Source organism: Cyprinus carpio, chromosome B7 (genome assembly GCF_018340385.1).
Source record: "Cyprinus carpio isolate SPL01 chromosome B7, ASM1834038v1, whole genome shotgun sequence".
Classification (NCBI taxonomy): Eukaryota; Metazoa; Chordata; class Actinopteri; order Cypriniformes; family Cyprinidae; genus Cyprinus; species Cyprinus carpio.
This window is the reverse complement of record NC_056603.1, coordinates 15326187-15347752: the sequence shown is the minus strand read 5'-3', so window position 1 is coordinate 15347752 and position 21566 is coordinate 15326187. Positions and strand designations below refer to the sequence as shown.

General features: G+C 39.5%; 1 protein-coding gene across 1 annotated transcript; it reads right to left on the bottom strand.

Moving 5' to 3' along the window:
* Positions 1-340: 340 nt before the first annotated feature.
* Positions 341-20805, bottom strand: LOC109092563 (zonadhesin-like). The gene is made up of 51 exons (XM_042727480.1): positions 20703-20805; positions 20105-20130; positions 19358-19501; positions 18834-19099; positions 18355-18439; positions 18111-18260; positions 17846-18010; positions 17527-17627; positions 17304-17382; positions 15414-17186; positions 15128-15321; positions 14886-15030; positions 14462-14706; positions 14183-14331; positions 13958-14086; positions 13725-13863; positions 13499-13640; positions 13196-13392; positions 12960-13098; positions 12392-12508; positions 12053-12177; positions 11566-11711; positions 11225-11368; positions 10977-11084; positions 10649-10818; positions 10038-10240; positions 9222-9363; positions 8838-9085; positions 8560-8737; positions 8335-8443; positions 8114-8208; positions 7588-7764; positions 7063-7265; positions 6725-6869; positions 6369-6610; positions 5999-6163; positions 5770-5897; positions 5325-5596; positions 4813-5021; positions 3971-4115; positions 3428-3675; positions 3183-3312; positions 2804-3002; positions 2517-2678; positions 2246-2376; positions 1790-1992; positions 1548-1683; positions 1169-1312; positions 957-1047; positions 775-827; positions 341-674 (listed from the first exon to the last, which is right to left on the bottom strand). Exons 1-51 carry the CDS (start codon positions 20774-20776, stop codon positions 598-600), a joined length of 9387 nt encoding a protein of 3128 aa, XP_042583414.1. The 5' UTR covers positions 20777-20805; the 3' UTR covers positions 341-597.
* Between the last annotated feature and the right edge of the window lie 761 nt (positions 20806-21566).

The following is a 21566-nucleotide window of genomic DNA, read 5'->3' as shown; positions in this document are numbered from 1 at the left end:
ATACAAAGGGTATCAGAGCAAATATATGTTGAGTATTGCGCTTGTATTGTTTGTTTTGGTTTTTTGGAATTGCCAAGACCTGCCAAGAAGCTCTTCTGGTGGAAAGTCCTTGTGGAACTCAATCATTTAGATAGCTGGTCAAGCAAGACAATTTTGACTATACTCTTCTATGAACTTGTTTGTTTTTATATGCCTTTAATTGCTGTTTGAAGTGTTAACAAAAGTGTTCAGAGTCATAAGAAATGTTGGTTATTGGAGTGTTGCACTTGAACAAGTTAAATAAAAGCAGCTAGGGCATAACTTGTCTTGTTAACTTATTTAAAATATTTTAAAAAATAAATATTTTTTTTAGAAGAAAATATAATTTTTTTTGCATCAGATGTTCATAGACATTTGATAATTGCACTCATTCCCCAACTCAAAACACAGCTTACACCAAAACTTACAATGAAGTTTACAAATAAGTTACTGAAAAGTTGAAAAATTTAAAATATTAACAGGTTTTGCCAGTTGGTTCACATATTCCACAAAGGCGTTTAAAATGAATAAATATAAACAATTTCATCAGCAAATCATTGTCAAAATACTAATTTTGCCTCAGAATGTAGTTGTCTTCAGCACACTGTTGTCTTTTCTCTGCTTCTTACACTCATCTAGAGTTTTATAAGGATGATCTGTGGACAAATTTAGAAACACTCAAATAACAGCTCACATTATACATTTCAGATTTTTTTTTTTAGAAAGAAAAAAGTATTATAATCAGTCACCACATACCTGTCTTTTTGTTCAGCTCAAATTTACTTGAATCATAACTCATCTTTTTGCGGCTGTGTAAAAAGAGATAAACACTGATTAACTTGCCTTATAAAATCACAGTGTTTTAAATTATTTCAAGTGAATATTTGGCTTGGTAAGTTTTTGCAAGATCAGTGTTGCCAGATTTAAATAAATTTTACCTGCAATTCTTGTAAATGCACACAGTTGCTGTGAGTATGAGGATGACGCCAAGTGGCACAAGAACTCCGATCAAGATAAAAGCTGTTTGATCTACAAAACAGCAAGCAGGAAAAACCTGTTACATATGACTGGCATATATGGTTTTATTTTTTTAGATTAGATTAAGAATTTTACATTAGGAATGAATACAGTCCTGTTCACATTCACTTACCCAGGCCTCCCTCGGAGGGGATTTTAAAGAGCTCACAGTTTGTGCCCTCAAAACCTTCAGTGCATGTGCAGGTATAACCAGAACCATCTGGTTTATCCACACAGGTACCATCATTCTGACAGGGCGAGCTCAAACATGGACTCGCTGAGAGAAAAAGAGGGCAAAAGAAGTTAAAAATCAGTTTGTTACAAACACAGAATTGTGAGATGTAAATGCAGATTTCTGCTATTATTTTTATCCCATGGCAGAAATGGGCTTCCATGGTTATAATAAACTATACTATATGATATCAAATTCTGTATCATTCCTAGACTAGGAAAACTCTGAAAGCTATGCATTATATATTTATCAAATATATTTTACATCAGAAATAGCTCACATTTATAACAGTCACGTTTGGTGTCGTACACAGTGCAGGTCTCTTTGTCTCCACAGCCCTTTGTTTGACACACAGCACCAGTGGTAGTACATTCACAACTCTGTGAACAATCCTCTGTCACAAATGTCTCCTTCAGCTGCATGTGGAAAGGTACAGAGAAACATGATCAGCAGTGTCTTGTGCAATTCCTTTGACATCATAACCTTTAACCTGTAGTATTTGACATGCATCAAAAGGCTCACCTGATAGTAGCGATCGAGGTAAGTGCATCCACACTTGCTGTAAGGCACACAGTCTTGGTCGCTCAGAACAAAGCCAGAGGCGCACTGACATCCCTCCACACACTGTGTTTGCTCACACTCAGAGGGAGCCGCCAGGTCTGCGCAGGACGCCGGGCATGGAGTCATACAGGAGGAGTAAGTGCTGTTGGGCCCACACTGCAGACCTAAATCACAAACACACATTTATGTTGTTTAGTGTCACATGATCCTTCAGTAATCATTCTAATATGCTGATTTTGTGCTCAGAGAACATTTCTTATTATTATTAGTGTTGTGCTGCTTTATATTTTTGTGGAAACCATGATTTTAAACCAGGTTTTTATTTTATTTCATTTTTAAATGAAACATTTGATGTTTAAATGGCTACATAATGGATAAAGTCCACATTCCATAAATGAACTATTTTATTTTTCATACCGCAATTCAGTTCTTGTCTCCACGGCCCTAGTGTGACACCCAGATCTTGGCAAGCCCGAGCATAGACGGCGTAATTTTCACAGCGAAGCTCTTCACTGCCCTGCTCAGCACATAGGTCAAACACACAATCCCTGCAATGCAAACACACATGGTTGTGAAGGACTGTGCATCCGTATCAACACCCGTTATCCTCTGAGCTCAGAAAGTGAACTCATACTTGTCACTAGAGTGCACAAACCCTCACACACAAACACATGCACACATTACTCACTCCTGGAAGACATCCGGAGCTAACACAGCATGACAGGCAGTGAAAGGACCAGCAGGGTCACTGAGAGCCCCACACATTTTATTCCCGTTCAGCTCCTCCAGCAGAGCATTTGTGCAGCCTGTCGTATCAAACCCTGAATCTGGATCAGCTTCCACTTCACGCCTAATAGTAAAGAAGACAGGATTTTTAGGGGTAGGACTATGCCAGACTATTTCAGATTTCATGAGAAATGTCATCTCAGTTGATTTATAATTATATTTATAACAGATACGCTGAGTCGTCTGTACTTGTGTAGGTGCACCATCTTTGGTAGAGATGTGGTACGAAGACCCGCCTGTCTGTCAGTCACTCTCCAGCTGTCTCCAAACTCATTGAGGTTGCGGGTAACTGTGCTGTCTGGTTTTGTGTACTCGTTACGGTTGTTTCCATCATAATTACCGCACAGACCGAGCACACGAGATCTGTATACACTTGGTAGAGTCACCACTTTAGGGAAAAAGAAGAGTGCGAGAGTTTTTATTATATACTTAAAATAAAAATATATACTAAATATACTATATACTATACTAAAATATGCAAAGGTATATTTACTATATATACTAAAATATGCAAAGGTGTGCATAAAAAATCCGTGATAATTGTGTGGATGTGAGTTTTTTGAGTTACCTGCTTGAGCATTGCCATCAAAGCGCACAGAAAGGCCAAAGTCAGTTGTGAGCATCACATAGCGAGACTTTGTTTTTATGTTAACTCCACGTACAGGACTGAACGGTAGACCAACTTTCTCTCCATTAACCTGATGGAGAAAAAACGCAAAGACATTCATGATACTATGTGGTTATTATGGTCCATACATGAAGTATGTTACATAAGACTATTAGAATTGACTTCATGTCCCATGAAACCCTCACCAGCACTTTCTTCTTCTGCTGCATGCGAACAGTAATGCCATATACGTCCACATAGACCTCGCGCAGGAGTGACACTCGGCTGATGCCTCCCTGCCGCTGGTTTTTGCTGCGGACTATGAAAGGGGTGAGGGAGCTGGGCAGATTGTTGGTCTGAGTTAATACATAGGTATACGCTCCCTGGTAGTGGTGATTGTATCTGTCAAAGGTACGATAGTGAGGGTCCCCAGCAATACTGCAGTCATCGAATTCTATGAGAAGTAAAAGAGTTTGAGTTAGTTAATTCATGAAGTGGACATTAAGACTAACCTGCTTCAAGGCTCGAACATTTACATTTCTTTAAATGCCCACAAGTTGCAGTCATTAAACCCCAAAAACTTGAAGTAGTCCTTGCTAAGAGAAAATGTATTAAAAGTTGCCAACTTTTTGTCTTTCATGTATAGTAAATATGAATTTTTGGTTGCTCTGATTGTCTGAATTAAGCCACTCGATATCATTGTTCTCTCATTTTTAGTATTTCTCATTGCAAAACTGCCCTGAACTCACTCTCAGGTTTGCAGTAACGGTCTCCATTGCTGTCAAGATCACAGATCGAGTTGTCATTGCATTCAAAGGACGTGCAGGACAGCACTCCTCCAAGGCTGCAGCTGCACCTCTGTTCGCAGTGGTCAGTTATCCACGAATCTCCCACCTGAAATATACCAGGCAGTATTGTAACATTTTGTGACATAAAATTAAAAACACTGCCATCTTTACAGCACCTTTTTATAACATATTCTTTATGTATCATGTCTTTGCCATTATTTGTTTAGAAAATGATTTCAATAATGAGTTGAAGAAAAAAAAGAATTGGATGAATAGAGTTGAAGAAAACAAGTCTTTAATAGACAGACTACCATTCAAAAGTTTGGAGTCGGTAAAATTTTTAAATATTAGACAGAAGTCTCCTATGTTCAACAATGCTGCAATTATGTGATCATAAGAGTAAAATGACAATTTACAATAACTTCTATTTTAATTAATTATTGTAAAGCTGAATTTTCAGCAGCAGTTACTCCACTCTTCAGTGTCACGTGATCCGTTCAGAAATCATTTTAATATCGGTATTATGATTTCTGAACAGATCGTGTGGTAAAGAGACATTTAATATTATCAAAGCAGCTGTGCTGCTTAATGCCTTTTTTCAGGATTTTTCGAAGAATATAAAATATAAACAGCATTTATTTGAAATAAAAAAAAATTGTAACACCATAAATGTTTTACTATCACTTTTGATCAATTAATGGTTCCTTGCTGAATAAAATTTCTTTCTTTCTTTCTTTCTTTCTTTCTTTCTTTCTTTCAATAAAGTAGTAGAATCAGTATGCAATTCTGGCAACTTTACTCACATCATGATACTTTCCATTGCTGTCAACACATCCACAGCTTGAGAGCGGAACACACTTGCCATCACTTAGCACAAAACCTCCATTGCACTGGCAGCCTTCAACACAACTATTAGGTGGTAATGGGCAGTATACGGGGAAGAGATCGGCACAAGTAGGAGGACATGGTGCTGTGCACTCAGAATAGTGACTGTTTGATGGGCACGGGAGAGCTGGAAATTACAGTACACAAAGGAAAGAGGTTTGACGCATTGGATTTGAATGACAATGATTCTCTGACATATTCAGAGGCCATTTCTTCTTTCAAAATATGCATAGATATTAATTAATATTTATGCATAGCCTAGTGGTTATCAATGAAGAATCTCATAAATGCTTCATTTTCTCAGCATCACAGTTCTGCTCTTTTGATCTGTATAATTCTAGCCAAATTATTCTTCCTCCTGTCACCCAGCTCAGCATAACATTTTCAGCACATCTCCTAGTCTTTTCTTCCCTCTTTCTCTTTCACTTACGACAGAAGGTGCTGTTTCTCCAGCTGATCATGACTCCAGCGCTATGACAGGCCTGGGCGTAAGCTTCAATGTTATCGCACAGAGTCGACTGCATGCCATCATACTCGCACATGTCATAGATGCAGTTCCCCAGGAAAGATTCTGGAGGAATGAGAGAGTGACAGGGCTTGAAGAGATCAGATAGGATAGATGCCGCACACTGTGACTTGTAGATTTCTTCTTCATTCTTGTCACAGTTGGGTTTGTCATCAGGCCGTTCATCAGGTTTGCACCTGCAGATGGAGAAACGAGGCATGGATGAACACAAGTGAACAATCAAGACAAGTGAAACTACTGATTTTTCACTCAAATTCATATGTATCATAAGTGCACCTACAATGCTGCTATCTTTCGATGTTTGTTTATTTCTGAATTATGGAGAGGGACTAAAAAATTTAATACTCACCCAGGATCACTGTCTCCCTCTGCCTTCCAGCTGTTACCAAGTTCAGTGACATTGTTGGCTGGTTTGCCATCAGGCATCAAGTTGTCATCAGAGGAATCTCCATTGTAGTTACCACACATTCCACATACCTGTAAGACAAATTTCTACCTGTTAATCGTGTCTACCGATATATCGCCCACCCCTGTCAGGTAGGGTGATGTTCTAGCTTTATTTTAGCGTAGTTTCAAACCTTGCTGAAATAGTCTCCAGGCACTGTGATTTCAATATGGTGCACTCCATCAAACTTCACAATCAGGCCGAAGTCAGTGTCCAGTACGGTGTTTACTCCACTGCTGAACACCCGCGCCTTGGCTGAACTGATGTCATAGGGGGTCTTTATCCTGCGTTCATTCACCTAGTCAGTGGACAGAACAAATATGAGTTCAAGCCAGATATTTAGCACAATCATATCACTAAATACATAGAATCTTATCTATGATATTAAACAGTATTTCACTGTTATATCCCTATTCATGATGTCTAATCAGAAGAAGACATGCAAATGCATCCCAGTCAAAATCACTATTGCATCTCTTCCCTCTTCCTTCTCGGGCTCTCACCAGTACTCTTCCACTCTTGCTGATGGTGATGTTGGCAGTGGGCAGGTAGACGGTCACAGAGCGAACATACGAAGCTTCTGGTTGGCCGCGCTCTTCGTTTTTGGCCACAATGGTGAAGGGTGTCACCATAGAGGTGTTGCATATCGCCACCAGCGTGTAAGTGCAGGTACCCATGTAGGTGTGCATGATGCCATCAAAAGTGTAGTAGTGAGGATCACCAGCAATGTGACAAATGCCCACTCCTGCAAAAAAGGTCAATAAGCATGTGTCAAACAGATAGAGAGACAGATAGAAAGACACAGAAAAAGATAGACTGACAAACAAAAAGAGATTCAAAGATTGTGTAGAGTATGTACCTGTGTTCACACAGCCTAGTTCACCATCATTGACCTTACATTCCTGAGCGGGACCACATTGCCATGCCTCGCATGTCACTGTATTGAAAGGTGAACAAACACAGCGCTCTGTGCAATCATCTTTTGTGAACCAGCTGTCTCCAACCTAAAAAATCAAATAGATACACATTAATAATTGAAATGGACAAAGGGACAATCCTAAACTAGAAATGAAATCATGCATAATTAAACTACACCTTTATTAACAAAAATCTGAACTGAAATGTGTTCATTTTGTAAGAAATGATTCAAAATTTGAAAACAGAAGTAAGTTTCATTCAGTCTTCTCAAGAACTCACAGGCCTATAGTTGTTGTCTTTGTCAGTGCATCCACACTCGCTGAAGGGCACACACTTGTCCCCACTGAGGGCAAAACCAGTGTCACACACACATCCCTCAACACAGGGCTCAGAGCAGTTGCCTTCAGATCCAGGGTCCTGACAACTGGCTGGACAGGCTGAACCACACGGCTCATAGTGACTACCAACTGGACATTTAATAGCTGGAAGAAACAGAAAAATAAAAGAGTGGTGTTAAACAAACCAATGCAATGGGGCAGAAGAGAACAAATGAATGAAAATAGTTAGAAAAGAGAGAAGGATGGATGAGAAACTGGGACTATGGGCAGAGACGGAGAAACATAAAAGTACAACTGTTTTAGCACAGCCAATTTAGGAACTAAAGAGACACACAGCACTCGTTGATCACTCCCTAATTGAAGGGTGCACACTACAAAGGCAGAGTCTTGAAAAGGTAACCAGGATACAGTTAATTGCAGGTTTTAAGGGCGCTTTACAGAATGTCTGTAGGGTTTAAACACTTACGACAGAAGGTGTTATTCCTCCAGTTAATTGGCACCCCAGCTTGAGCACACAGGTCAGCATAGCTTTGAATAGCTTGGCACAGTGCCACTGTGGCGCCACCAGTGCCACACTGATCAAACACACAGTTCTCAAAGTAAGGATCGGGAGGCACCACTGCATGACATGGCTTGAAGATTCCTGGGAAAAGAATGGTAAGTAGGATTTTATGGTGCATAAAACAGGTGTTGTGTCTCTATAAATTAGAGAAGCTCAGTGCACTGAACAGATGTGCTGGAATATAGTCATAAATAGAGTAAAATGAGGCCTCTTGTACATTTACCCTTTACTCTTCAAGTCATAGGTAACATTCAATCCAAAATGTGTTACAATGATTGTATTCAAACCGCCCAAAGCAGACAAATAAATTCATGCATTCTAACATAAACATGACAAAGCTTTTTATGGTTTTTTTTATTATTATCATTCAGTGACCTTATCATTAAAACATTTTAACATGTGTGTTTGTATGAGTGCATGTGTGTCTCACCATTGGGGTCGGTGATCATGCCACAGCTAGTAGGTTTCTGTGCTTCACTCTCGATCTTGTCATCACATTCAATGTCTCCTCCACCATGAGTACAACTGTGCAAGATAAGAACAGGCATGAATGATTAAAGCTTCAATGAAAAAAAGTGTATATTTTGAAACAAAATTAATGAAATCTAACTATCATTGGTGCAGTGCACGATTAAATATGCTTTCACTTACTCTGGTCTGTCATCAGGAACCTGCCAGCTTTCTCCAAGCTCATTGGTGCTGCCTGTTGGCGTTCCATCTGACTTGATGTTGTCATCATTAGGATTACCATTATAATTTCCTGTAATATATTATTATTAAAATGACTCATGTCAAACAATGATTTGGTTAGTAGCAGTATAAAGTAGCTTTTGAATCTCCATCAGTTAGTTAGATATCTGAATTTGCAGTGCTTACCACAGAGTCCACATAACAGTCCGCTGTAGGAGGAAGGCAAGGTGACATCTGCATGATGGTTTCCATCAAAACGGACACGCAATCCGAAGTCTGTCTCAAGCACAACAAATTTGCCACTTAGGAAGATCTTAACACCATTTGACAGTGTGACAGGCACAATGACCTGAACTCCATTCACCTGCAGGATGTACAAATAAGGTAAGCACAAGAATGGTCTGCTGTTCTAATCTCCTGTAATCGGTTCCTTACGTCTCACAAATCTCGGAAATGTCCCTTACCTGAACTTTGCGCCCCTTGCCCAAAATGATGGTTGTGCCATGCACATTGATGATGACAGATCTTACATAAGACACTTTCTTATTATTGTCTCTGTGCTCGTTCTGTGTCTCCACAGAAAAGTATGGCAAGCCTGAGGTCTCATTACAGGGCTTAGTGAGAGTGTAGGAACAGGCACCCATGAAGTGATGTACTTTATCATCAAAGGTGTTATAATGAGGGTCACCAGAAACTGAGCAAATGCCTGTACCTAAAAGAGAAAGAGATAAAAAACTGGGAGATAAACTTTTAGTTCCATGTGTCAACATGTTTGTGCAGAACTGCATGTTTGTATATGATAAGATACTAAAACTAAACTATGTGTAAAGTAGTATTTTATTTGTTACCAAGTGGTTTGCAGACATAGTCTCCATCTTGAAGTTGGCAGCTCTCAGTAGGAAGACAGCTGGTGTTGTAACAGTGAATATTTCCTCCACCCGCACATGCACACTTCTGTGTACAGCCCTCCAGATACCAGCTCTCATTTACCTATATATATCCACATTGATAGGAATGTGTGAGAAATCCACAAGTCAAGCACATTTCTCCTTTTTTTTAACATTAACACTTTGTTAAAATTCTGCACTGTGTTTTAACCAATCATATAGGTGATACAGACGCTACAATGAGAGTTGATTTATCACAGTAATTCGACTCATTTAAATCCGTTTACCCAAAGATTCCTCCATTTTGGTCACATGTGCTCACGTTCGACAGACACACAAAAAGTAAGTCATCGAAGAGCTTGTTGTTTGGCTATTTGAGTTGGTGTTTTTGCTGTTTAGTGTTTAAGGCACTTTTGGATGTCAGACATTGTGCATGTCATTTCCGCTCAAGAATAATGACTAACTTAGACAACAGGCTTGATGACAAGAAGTCATATATTCAGTCTATGACAAGAAGTCATAGAGTGAAAAGGTATGAGCTATAACGTTACTCACGTTTCTTTCTACCTTTAATAATTTATTTGTCAAACGGCTATTTAGGTGAACTACAAGAGCTAAAATGGTGAACAACGTCATGAACAGAAATGGGTGCTTTTAGTTTAGTGTTTGCAGTGGTTCTTTGAATATTTGTAATCCAAACTCCAGGTTTTACTACGGGGGACCCATCATTGTCTATGGCCCCAGAACCACATGGTTCAGCCCTGGTGTTAAACTCACTGGATGGTAGGAGCCTGAGGAGTCCACACAGCCGCAGTCTTTTAAAGGGACACATTTGTTGTCACTGAGGATAAAGCCGGGGTCACACTCACAGCCTTCAACACACTTCTCACTGCAGCCCGGTGGTCCATTGATACCCAGACATGTCTCCGGACAGGAGCTCACACATATGGAGTAATGGCTGTTTGGAGGGCATTCCAGAGCTAAAGAAAAAATGAAAAACACAATTAAATTATGAAAATATGGTTAAAGTGAGGATACAGTATGTAGTTTCCCAGTCACATGCACCATTCCTGTGATGCCATTCCTGTCTTCTCTGCCTTGGCCATTATAGGCATAAAAGCCCCATGAATAATAAAAACAATAAGGCTAAAGTTAAAGTAAGTGTTCAGCTCTAGCTTTTTTTATTCTAACCTTCTGAACTGCATTCACTTCAATAATTTATATTGTGCATTAGAGGGAGCTGAAAACAGGCTTGCCACTGGGAATGGGAAATGTGATTCTTGCATGGATGTAAGATGCCATATTGTGCTGCTTTATTATATGCTCAAACCATTTCTCAAATCCTATACCTTATGCAATATGATAGAATATGTGAGAGAATGACTCACGGCAGAAGTCTGGCTCCCTCCACTGATGGACAGGAGCACCTGCACTCAGGCAAACATCAGTGTAAGCCTGAAGCTGGTCACAAAGGACCTGCTGCAGTCCTTGATAACGGCACATATCAAACACACAGCTCTGGAAGAAAGGCAAGGGGTCCACCACCTTTATGCAGTCCCTGTGAGGAGCAAATTAAGCACGTAAAGTTTTTCAAGTCTTTCTCGTGTTAGAAACAATATGAATAATAGAACATGCATATTTGTTTTAAAACCCGCTGATTCATTTTACATCGTTTTTTTTTTTAGCAGAAAATGTCATAGTTTGGTAAGTCCTAACCTAAATGCTCCATTTGTGTCAGTTATTCTCCCACAGTTCTCTGGGTTTGACACGACACCCTCCAGCACAGGATCGCAGGGTGGTTGAGGCCCGGGGTCTGGCTTGCACCTGAAAACATAACATTGTCATCATCATGACAGACATGCCTGAGAATTTGAAGTCAACCTTAAAATCTTAAGAACAGTCTTAAAAACATTGCCCTGCCTGTTGTGTGGTTGATAAAATTAAGAAAAGTAAAAGTTACTGACGTTGCATCCTCATCCTCATCAGTTTGCCAGCTGTCACCAAACTGATTGGAGCTGTCCGTCTGGGAGCCATCCGGCTTAGTGAAATCATTATTGGGGTTTCCATCATAATCCCCGCACAGACCACACATCTGGTCATAGTAGGAACTGATAAAATGAGGAAAAAGAGAGAAAGAGATTAATGTAAAGATATTAATTTTCCCAGAAATGCTTTTTGATTTTTCTTTTTGAATTTACTCATAACCTATAACCCTTCACAATCATTGTGTGTCTTAGTGTTTTCTGCTAAATACTGTCAGTACTGTGCATATATTCCAGTGAAGGGTTTTTCACATTATCTTTACCTGGGAACAGAGATCTTGGCGTAATGGTTGCCGTCCCACTGCACCTCCAGGCCAAACGGAGTTGTGAGGATCACATAATGTCCAGCAAGAGACAGCAAAATGAGTGGAGAGGGGGAGTGAGGAAGAGACACCCTGAGTCCATTCACCTGAGTGTGTGGAAAAGAGATAAAACCAAAGGTGGATTGAAGGCTAATGCTAGATTTGACAAAAAGAACTTGTAAAGGCAAGATTACTCTTGGAAAACAGAAAAATTGACATAAGGATAATGTTACTATGAACAGATTAGGAACAATTTAGAAAAAATATCTAAAATAAGAGTAATGTCTCAAAACTATTGTGTGCATTAACATAATCCAAGAGATTATAATCTAAGAGAGATTAAAATATACTGTGGCCATTTACTTAAAATCTCAATTCTTGATCTCAAGATTACAGAATAACTTCATTGATGGTTTAATGAAGGCATGCAGCTGCTGTGGATACTGACCAGAGTTCTCTTGTTTTTCATCAGTGTCACAGTAATGCCATCTACAGTCACGTATAGTTTCCTCAGGTAAGAAACGCCAGAAATGCCTCTCTCTTCATTCTTACCCTCTATAGAGAACCAGGGGCCTGCAGACCCAGGAGAGAAGAAAGTGAAGTTATTTTGAAAGCTGTACATGTATTCAATTCTTATTTGAGCTAACTTAAGTAAAGTTTGGGGACATTTAATGTACATTTAATAAATATTAAGGATACAATAATTTGTTATTCCAAACACCTATCTGATGACCAAAACACTCTATTAACCGCTGATTGTGGATAGTTGGCTTTGGTCATTGCTTACCAGTGTTGTTTTTGCAGGTGCGGGCCAGAGTGTAGGTGCAAGTGCCCATGTAGCTGTAGTATTTGCCATCAAAAGTGTTATAATGAGGATCACCAGAGATAATACAGTCTTGATATTCTAGAAGATTGAGGAAAAAGATTGATCAACTATTTTTGAAGCCCTAAAGAATGTGTAAATTTCAATAGTTTACTGTTGCACATATTTGTAAATAGTGAACTGTAAACATGCATCGTCAAGCTACAGTCTCCATCTCTCTAGCCAAATATACATGATGGAATGTTTAATCTAATATTAGTAGGGTTAATTACATATCACGTCTGTCATTTTAGAGGCATTGCACAAAGCCAAGCCCAACTGTTGTCTTGTTAATCCATATATATGCTGGATAAGGCCGAGCTATAATTACATCGAAATCTGTTTGTTCAACATTGCAAAAACTGGACTTGTATGATTTTAAGTCATCCATTTATTTTAAAAAGACATTATTGCTTAAGCCTGACTGAACTTGATGGATGGATGTTTGAAAACTGAATGGAAAAACACTTACTGAATTAACCAAAGTGCTCACCTTGTGGGTAACACCCAATAACACCACCCTGTACTCCACATTGTTCCATTGGTGGGCAGTCGGCAGCTTTACAGGAAACAGATGGGGGGTCGCACTTACACAGTAGCTCACAGTCCTTAGTGTAGAACTCATCACCTGGCTAAATCCACGGAGAGAGGAAAGTCAATGAAAATACTGTTTGACTGACAATAACAAACCATTTCTGTCCTAAATAATACCACATTCAATTTCCTCACCTTATAATAATTTCCATTGTAGCTACAACCACATGTTTCTTCTTTCACGCACTGGCCAGCACTGAGGATATATCCAGGGTCACAAACACATCCTTCAGAACAAGGCCCACTGCATTGACTTGGTGGAAATGGACTGCAGGAAGGCTGGCAAACTGGTGCACATGATTCAAAGTGACTGTTGGGTGGGCATTTTAGAGCTGAAGAGGGAGAATTTATGTTAGTGTTAATCATAATTTTGTGCCATTCATGTCTGTATTTTTTTGTCAGAGTTATTGTTAAGGAATATGTATTTTTCAGACATACGACAGAAGGTGCTGTTTCTCCAGGGTCCAATTGTGACTCCACGGTCCTGACATTCATTGACGTATGACTCTATTGCTTCACACAAAGCAGAATGAGCACCATCCAGCTCACACACATCAAACAAACAGTCTCGGAAGAAACCCTATATACACAAGGTTAAGATCTGTAAGTATGTTTTATGGTGAAAATATGCATATTTCAAATTAACTTATTCGATTTCACTCACATTTGGGTTGACTTTTGGATGGCAAGCAGCAAATGGGCCATTGCTGTCCAATATGATACCACAGTAAGCAGGCCCTTCATACATCTCCTGCTCAGCATCTGTACACCCTGGGGATGGGCCAACCTCTGGCTTGTTACAACTGAACGCAGAATCAGAGGTGAGTCATCTATGATCTGAATTAATAGAAACATGTCTTTTAGTTGCAACAGCATGTGCCTCGTATAATGCCTTACTCGGGGTCTGTGTTCCAGCTGTGGCCGAAGTCATTGGGGCTTTGGACCAGTTCACTAGTTGGCGTCTGGAAGTCATCCTGAGGGTCTCCATTGTAGTCCCCACACAGTCCACAAAGTTTGTCCTCATAGCTGTAAAATTATCACGAACATGTAGAGACATTTAAAAGTCAATCAAGTTATAAACTTATAAAATCATTAAAAGACATTTTTAAGAACCATACTCACTCCTTGATAACTTTAATGTCCATATAGTGGTTTCCATCGTAACGTACAGTTACTCCAAATTTCAAGGCCACTGTGTAGTGCTTGCCAGACATAAAAATGTCAACACCACTGACAGGACTCAGAGGAATGTTCACATTAGTTCCATTGACCTGAGAAAAATCAGAAAACATAATTGTCATTTTGAATGTGCCCCTAAATATGTATGCAGTATATGTGCACAAATAATATTCTATACATGATATAAATCATTAATATTGAAAATAATGTTCTTTTTCTTACTTGAACAATTCCTCCTTTCAGAATGGACACTATGACTCCCAGCGCATGGACATGAACTGCTTTTACGTAGCTGATATGAGGATTGTTGTAACGATTCTCATTGTCTGTGTACACAGCGAAGTAAGGCACATCTGTGCTGTTACAAGGTTCGGACATCAGGTAAGAACAGTTTCCCATGAAGTCATAGCGCCGGTTATCAAAGGTGTTATAATGGGGGTCACCAGAGGCAATACAGGTGGAGGTTCCTGTGAATGAAAAATCCCTTGGTGTCAAAGACATGAATACAAACTTGATCATAAATTGTATCTGTGTGTTTGTAGCTTCTTTGAAACATGAGCTACCACAGAAGCAAATTAGTGTATTGTTTGTCACTTGTCAGTTATGGTAGTTGTGAATAAGGGGTTGCTGTGGTTTTCTGAAATACCTTTAGGGTAGCAGCCATGCACTTCACCAACATCCCGACATTCTTCTGTCACAGGGTCACAGGTGTTGTCTACACAGTCAAAGGTATAGTTGCCACCACAGCGACACAACTTGGAACAACCATCTCCAAATATGATCTCACCAGGCTGAGTGAAAATACAAACCAATATTTTTTACTGCAAAACTTTAGGTCCCAAAGCTGAATAAAAATGCAGCCCTACAATGACAACTCTTGTACAGTACCTCAAAGTAATTATTTTCTTCATCCAGACATCCACACTGCTCAATAGGGACACAGCGCCGGCCACGGAAAACAAATCCTGGTTTACAGAAGCAGCCGCTGATGCAAGAACCAGAGCAGTTAGTAGAGGGTTCTGCACAGGTAGGAATACAGGCTGGGCCGCAATCAATGTACTCAGAGTCTGGAGGGCAGTTCACTGTTTGGAGACAAGAAGGGTTTGTTTATCTAAACAAATGTTATAATGTTTTGATAAATGTTTCTAATCAAAATAGAACAAGTTTAGCTTACCTGGTGGTGTTGGTCCTGGAGTAGTTGGCTTAGGTGTTGTTGGTTTAGGAGTTGATGGACCTGGTGTTGTTGGTTTGGGTGTAGTGGGTTGTGGTGTAGATGGATTAGGTGATGATGGACCTGGTGTTGTTGGTTTAGGTGAAGTAGGTTGTGGTGTAGATGGATTAGGGGATGATGGACCTGGTGTCGTTGGTTTGGGTGTAGTGGGTTGTGGTGTAGATGGATTAGGTGATGATGGACCTGGTGTCGTTGGTTTAGGTGAAGTAGGTTGTGGTGTAGATGGATTAGGTGAAGATGGACCTGGTGTCGTTGGTTTGGGTGAAGTAGGTTGTGGTGTAGATGGATTAGGTGATGATGGACCTGGTGTCGTTGGTTTGGGTGAAGTAGGTTGTGGTGTAGATGGATTAGGTGATGATGGACCTGGTGTCGTTGGTTTGGGTGAAGTGGGCTGGGCTGTAGATGGATTAGGGGATGATGGACCTGGTGTCGTTGGTTTGGGTGAAGTAGGTTGGGCTGTAGATGGATTAGGGGATGATGGACCTGGTGTCGTTGGTTTGGGTGAAGTAGGTTGGGCTGTAGATGGATTAGGTGATGATGGACCTGGTGTCGTTGGTTTGGGTGAAGTAGGTTGGGCTGTAGATGGATTAGGTGATGATGGACCTGGTGTCGTTGGTTTGGGTGAAGTAGGTTGGGCTGTAGATGGATTAGGTGATGATGGACCTGGTGTCGTTGGTTTGGGTGAAGTAGGTTGTGCTGTAGATGGATTAGGTGATGATGGACCTGGTGTCGTTGGTTTAGGTGAAGTAGGTTGGGCTGTAGATGGATTAGGGGATGATGGACCTGGTGTCGTTGGTTTAGGTGAAGTAGGTTGGGCTGTAGATGGATTAGGGGATGATGGACCTGGTGTCGTTGGTTTAGGTGAAGTAGGTTGGAGTGTAGATGGATTAGGTGATGAAGGACCTGGTGTCGTTGGTTTAGGTGAAGTAGGTTGGGGTGTAGATGGATTAGGTGATGAAGGACCTGGTGTCGTTGGTTTAGGTGAAGTAGGTTGGGGTGTAGATGGATTAGGTGATGATGGACCTGGTGTCGTTGGTTTAGGTGAAGTAGGTTGGGGTGTAGATGGATTAGGTGATGATGGACCTGGTGTCGTTGGTTTAGGTGAAGTAGGTTGGGGTGTAGATGGATTAGGTGATGAAGGACCTGGTGTCGTTGGTTTAGGTGAAGTAGGTTGGGGTGTAGATGGATTAGGTGATGATGGACCTGGTGTCGTTGGTTTAGGTGAAGTAGGTTGGGGTGTAGACGGATTAGGTGATGATGGACCTGGTGACGTTGGTTTAGGTGAAGTAGGTTGGGGTGTAGACGGATTAGGTGATGATGGACCTGGTGACGTTGGTTTAGGTGAAGTAGGTTGGGGTGTAGACGGATTAGGTGATGATGGACCTGGTGTCGTTGGTTTAGGTGAAGTAGGTTGGGGTGTAGACGGATTAGGTGATGATGGTCCTGGTGTCGTTGGTTTAGGTGAAGTAGGTTGGGGTGTAGACGGATTAGGGGATGATGGACCTGGCGTCGTTGGTTTAGGTGAAGTAGGTTGAGGTGTAGACGGATTAGGGGATGATGGACCTGGCGTCGTTGGTTTAGGTGAAGTAGGTTGGGGTGTAGATGGATTAGGGGATGATGGACCTGGTGTCGTTGGTTTAGGTGAAGTGGGTTGTGGTGTTGATGGTTTAGGTGTAGTGGGTTGGGGTGGGGATGGCTTAGGTGTTGATGGAGTTGCTAAAATCAAGCAAGAAAACAATTAATGGACTGGTGCATCATCCATAAATTATGTATTATATGACAGCTGGTACTTTTAGACTTACAATAGCATTGATGATATTGTCTCCTACTTACCTGTACAAGTGGTAATGCAGACACTATCAATTGCAATATCTGTCTTGTCTGTTTCACCATAAACACCTACAATTACAAACTGAATAAAAACGTATAAAAACGTGAACATTTGGCAACATACATGATGAATATAAATTGCTTTGTCACTCAAATGGGCCAGATCATTATGTCAAAAATGTATAAAGCTCATTCACAAAATTTTAACTGAGAGAATAAAACTGACCTCCACTGAATCGGCTGAACCAATGTAGTGAATGGTTGTAGGCTTCCAGGCCTGACCTTGATTTCCTTTGAGGCTGAAAATAGGGGCTCCAAGTCCTCCACCTAAAAAAAAAAAAAAAAAAACATAAAACAAACCTGAGCCAAAATCTCTGTAATTAATCTGCATAATAACATTTTTGAAAATCATTGATCATCTAGGTTTCGTTGCATGTATATGTGAATATGATTGTCATATCATAATTGTAATTTCATAATTTCCCATAATTTCATAAATTCTTAATCTTTAACCTATAGAATGACTGTAGGCTTGTAAATCTTACCGGTGGTGATTGCATGGACATTTAGCTCCATGTTGGTGGCGCTGCCATACATGTAGTAATGGAAGTCCAGCTGTAGGCAACCAGAGGCTGAGGTAGAGGGACTCCAGAGCTGAGCGGATTTTCCTTCAATACTATAGCTGGAGTCCATTAACAGGTATGACCCCACTGCATTGGAAAGAAACAGTTTGAGAAAATAGAGAATGCAAAGAGGACAGAAAGCAGTCCTTAAAATCATTGATATGACAGGGTGGAATATTGGACTTACATCCTGGTTTGGAGAAGTCATCATCAGGGCCAGTGCCTGGTGTATCTGTCTGTCCAGTCCAAAACTCCCAACCAGTAATTTCATCATTAGGTACCACATTCCTCCAGCCACATTCATCCTTATCATCAAAATCACACCCAGCTATACAGCCTGTATAAAAGCAAACACAATGTTGTTTATAAAATCATAATTTTAATATTAAATGTTTATATTTGTAACATGCAATAAGGGTAAAATAAAGTACCAGCACATGCTCCCTCAGTGATGACAATGTTATCCAGGGCAGTGTCACATGATGAGGAGAGCCCACGCATTGCTTGAAACACAATCTAGAAAAGAAAAATGGCATTAAAATTTACTGAAAGGGGATTTTCTTTCAAACTGTATAAGATTCACAAAGTTAATTTTGTCATCATGAGTTTCAGAAGTGTTCTTTGTCTTTGTAACATTGATTTTTATAACTGATGCTAAAGAAAAGGCGTACATAGATTAGACACATAATGCATAGCCTTTTGCCTTAAACACAATGACCACACTGAAATTGAATGAGTCAATAGGTCATAACACTCAAGCAATTTTAAGGCAATTTAGTGAGGTATAACAAGACTCTACTCATATGTATTTCATTTAAAAATGCATGTTAGAACTATAGAAGAACAAATGATATACATTTATAGCATTATACTGTTTTATATTTTACTGTTTTTAAGCAGACCCAATTACCTGAACAGTCTGTCCAGCTGGTATGGGCACAGTGACAGAGGCTCCAAGCCATGACGGGCTCTGTATCCCAGTTTTTTGCCACAGTTGTTCCTCAGAGCCAGGACGTTTGGCCAACACAGTCAGGGTGTTACTACTCTCAGAGCCATACATGTAGTAGTAGAACTGTACACAGATCTCAGAAGGTCCACTACTAATAACTGGGCTGAGTAAACGTATTTTCTGTCCATTTACGGAGTTGTCAGCCTCGTGATATATATAATAGCCAGCTATGGGGGAAAGGGTTCAATTTAATGAGAGCAAGAAACAGTAAAAAAAAACAGTAGGTTCTTTAGCATTTTATAGGTTGCTTGACAAACCATTTAGTGCATGTCTCATCAGTCCATGTACTGGGATTTTGTAAACATTTGTAGTTGCAATAATTTCAGGAATATTCAGTTTTGAACATTATTTCCAAGTGATTTTGCATCTTCAGTTCAGTGACTGATTACTGGATTGTTGTTTGTTGATTTGGCATTCATACTCACTTCCATCCGGATAGTCTCCATCAGGCCCAGTGCCTGGGGTGGGGGTGGGTCCAGTGTGACGCGTCCAGTCACCATTATCTGCAGTGTCTTGTTGGAAGTTGCAGAACGGTTCTTCATTTTGGTTGAAATCACAAGAGGCCAACGCTGCTTAAAAACAAGACATTTCAGTTTTCAGTGGTAGAAACTGTATAGAATTGACGATACTAGGAATGTTCTAGTTGACTTCAGATTACTTATTTAAGGATATGCTCGAACAAAACCAGTCCTAAAATGAGGAATGAGTAATGCTTACATTTTTTATGTGAATCATTTTCCAGTGGTACAATGCAATAAATGCTCTATATGTTCATAATATGTTAGTAATGGGCATGGACCTTAGATATGCTTTATGGGGGCCTACCATACTCCACCCGTTTACAATCAGTTCTCATGTCATTTTGTAATCACGTGTCCTTGCTTGATTGCAAGCATGAACACTTTGTGTGAAGTCAAGCATGTTTTTTGTGACAGAACAAAGTCTCTCCCCAGTGTTCATTACAGACAAGATAATACTCTTTGCACAGATTTGTAGGAAAGGATAATAGGAGTTCTTAGTTGTATTGTAGCAATTGATTTCTATAAAATGTTACTTAATATCTGAAAAAGAATTAAGTAAAAATAAATGATTGCAATATAGAAATTTTGCAATAGCACTAATTTTCTGGTTACTCATTGTCCTTATTACATTTTACATGATAATTTACTTACCCGCATCTCTCTCTGTCACGTCAAATCTGTAAAAACAGGAAATAAGAAGGCAGGCTGAGTTGACTAATATCAGAAAAAAAGATGAAGGAGCTGGCTATATTTTACCATGCTTGTTAAGTATTAGATTAGCTGCATAATCACGTGATTTTCTTATCTACAAATACATAAAAGTAGTGTAATTCAGTTGCATAGCATCATTATAATATTTATAATTTGTTCCCATCATTATGGTCAGATGTTAACTGCTTAATTACATTTGAATAAAAACTGTTAGGAAGTGTTATTTAATATGGCAATATGTTAATAAATACTGTGTATAAAATTAAGAAATAGCAAGACTCTGATATGTTAGCATATTATATATATATATATATATATATATATATATATATATATATATATATATATATATATATATATATATATATATATTTGCTTGTTATACATATAAATATACAATGTAGGCTACATCATTTTGCTAATATAAACTATAATCAAATCTATTACTGAATCTGGTACTTAATAAAAGCAAAATAAGATTTACATTCACATTCCTACCGAATCGTTATACCAAATTACTAAATCATGAGCATCTCACCTATTTGCATTGTTGTCTATGGTAAAGCAACCTGTTATCCATGTTAGTACTAGTATTAACTCGAGATGTCCCATGTCTGGGTTAATGGATGGTGTTAGGTTCACTAGCAGAAGTGAGAAAGCTGTTTGAGTTTATAAAGGGTCGTGTGATGCATGGTCATGGTTTATCACTTTCATGAATATAATTTAACATAGCTTATTACAAAACCAGTTTAGTGAATCAGTAACTGTTCGTGATAGGACCTGGGTGTGTTCCCCCATTCTCTTATGTCTTATGGGTGGAAACATTTATCAGAAGATGCAGTGAAATTCAGCTCATGCAGTACATAGACCTTTGAAGTGACCTTTTAAATCAGGAATCCCCATATTTTAAGTGACGTGACATACAGCCAAGTATGGTGACCCATACTCAGAATTTGTGCTCTGCATTTAACCCATCCAAAGTGCACACACACAGCAGTGAACACACACACCATGAACACACACCCGGAGCAGTGGGCAGCCATTTATGCTGCGGCGCCCGGGGAACAGTTGGGGGTTCGGTGCCTTGCTCAAGGGCACCTCAGTCGTGGTATTGCCGGCCTGAGACTCGAACCCACAACTTAATTACTCAATTTGTTGAGTATTTTATAAAAATAATATAAAATACATGCATACACAAGTTTGGTTTTTCATTACAGTATGAAAATAAACTGTGTGTGCCTGAATATTCATTTGCAAAATGACTAAAGTAATATTTAAATTCAAATTAAGATTTTTCAGTCTGCCATTTAATGAAGCAAGTTAACAACATACAAAAGCGTAATTTTTCACTGAAATAATGATTCTTGTTAGGACAATGAATCAGTGCTTACAACTATTACTT

What these genes read in the sequence shown, in the direction of transcription:
- LOC109092563 (XM_042727480.1), bottom strand. Translation starts at nt 20,776, where the DNA reads ATGGGACATCTCGAGTTAATACTAGTACTAACATGGATAACAGGTTGC. An exon ending in CAGCTGGACAGACTGTTCAG is followed by an intron (nt 18,440 to 18,833) that starts GTAATTGGGTCT and finishes TTTCTTTTCTAG; the next exon opens with ATTGTGTTTCAAGCAATGCG. An exon ending in CACCTGCAAAAACAACACTG is followed by an intron (nt 12,178 to 12,391) that starts GTAAGCAATGAC and finishes CTGGGTCTGCAG; the next exon opens with GCCCCTGGTTCTCTATAGAG.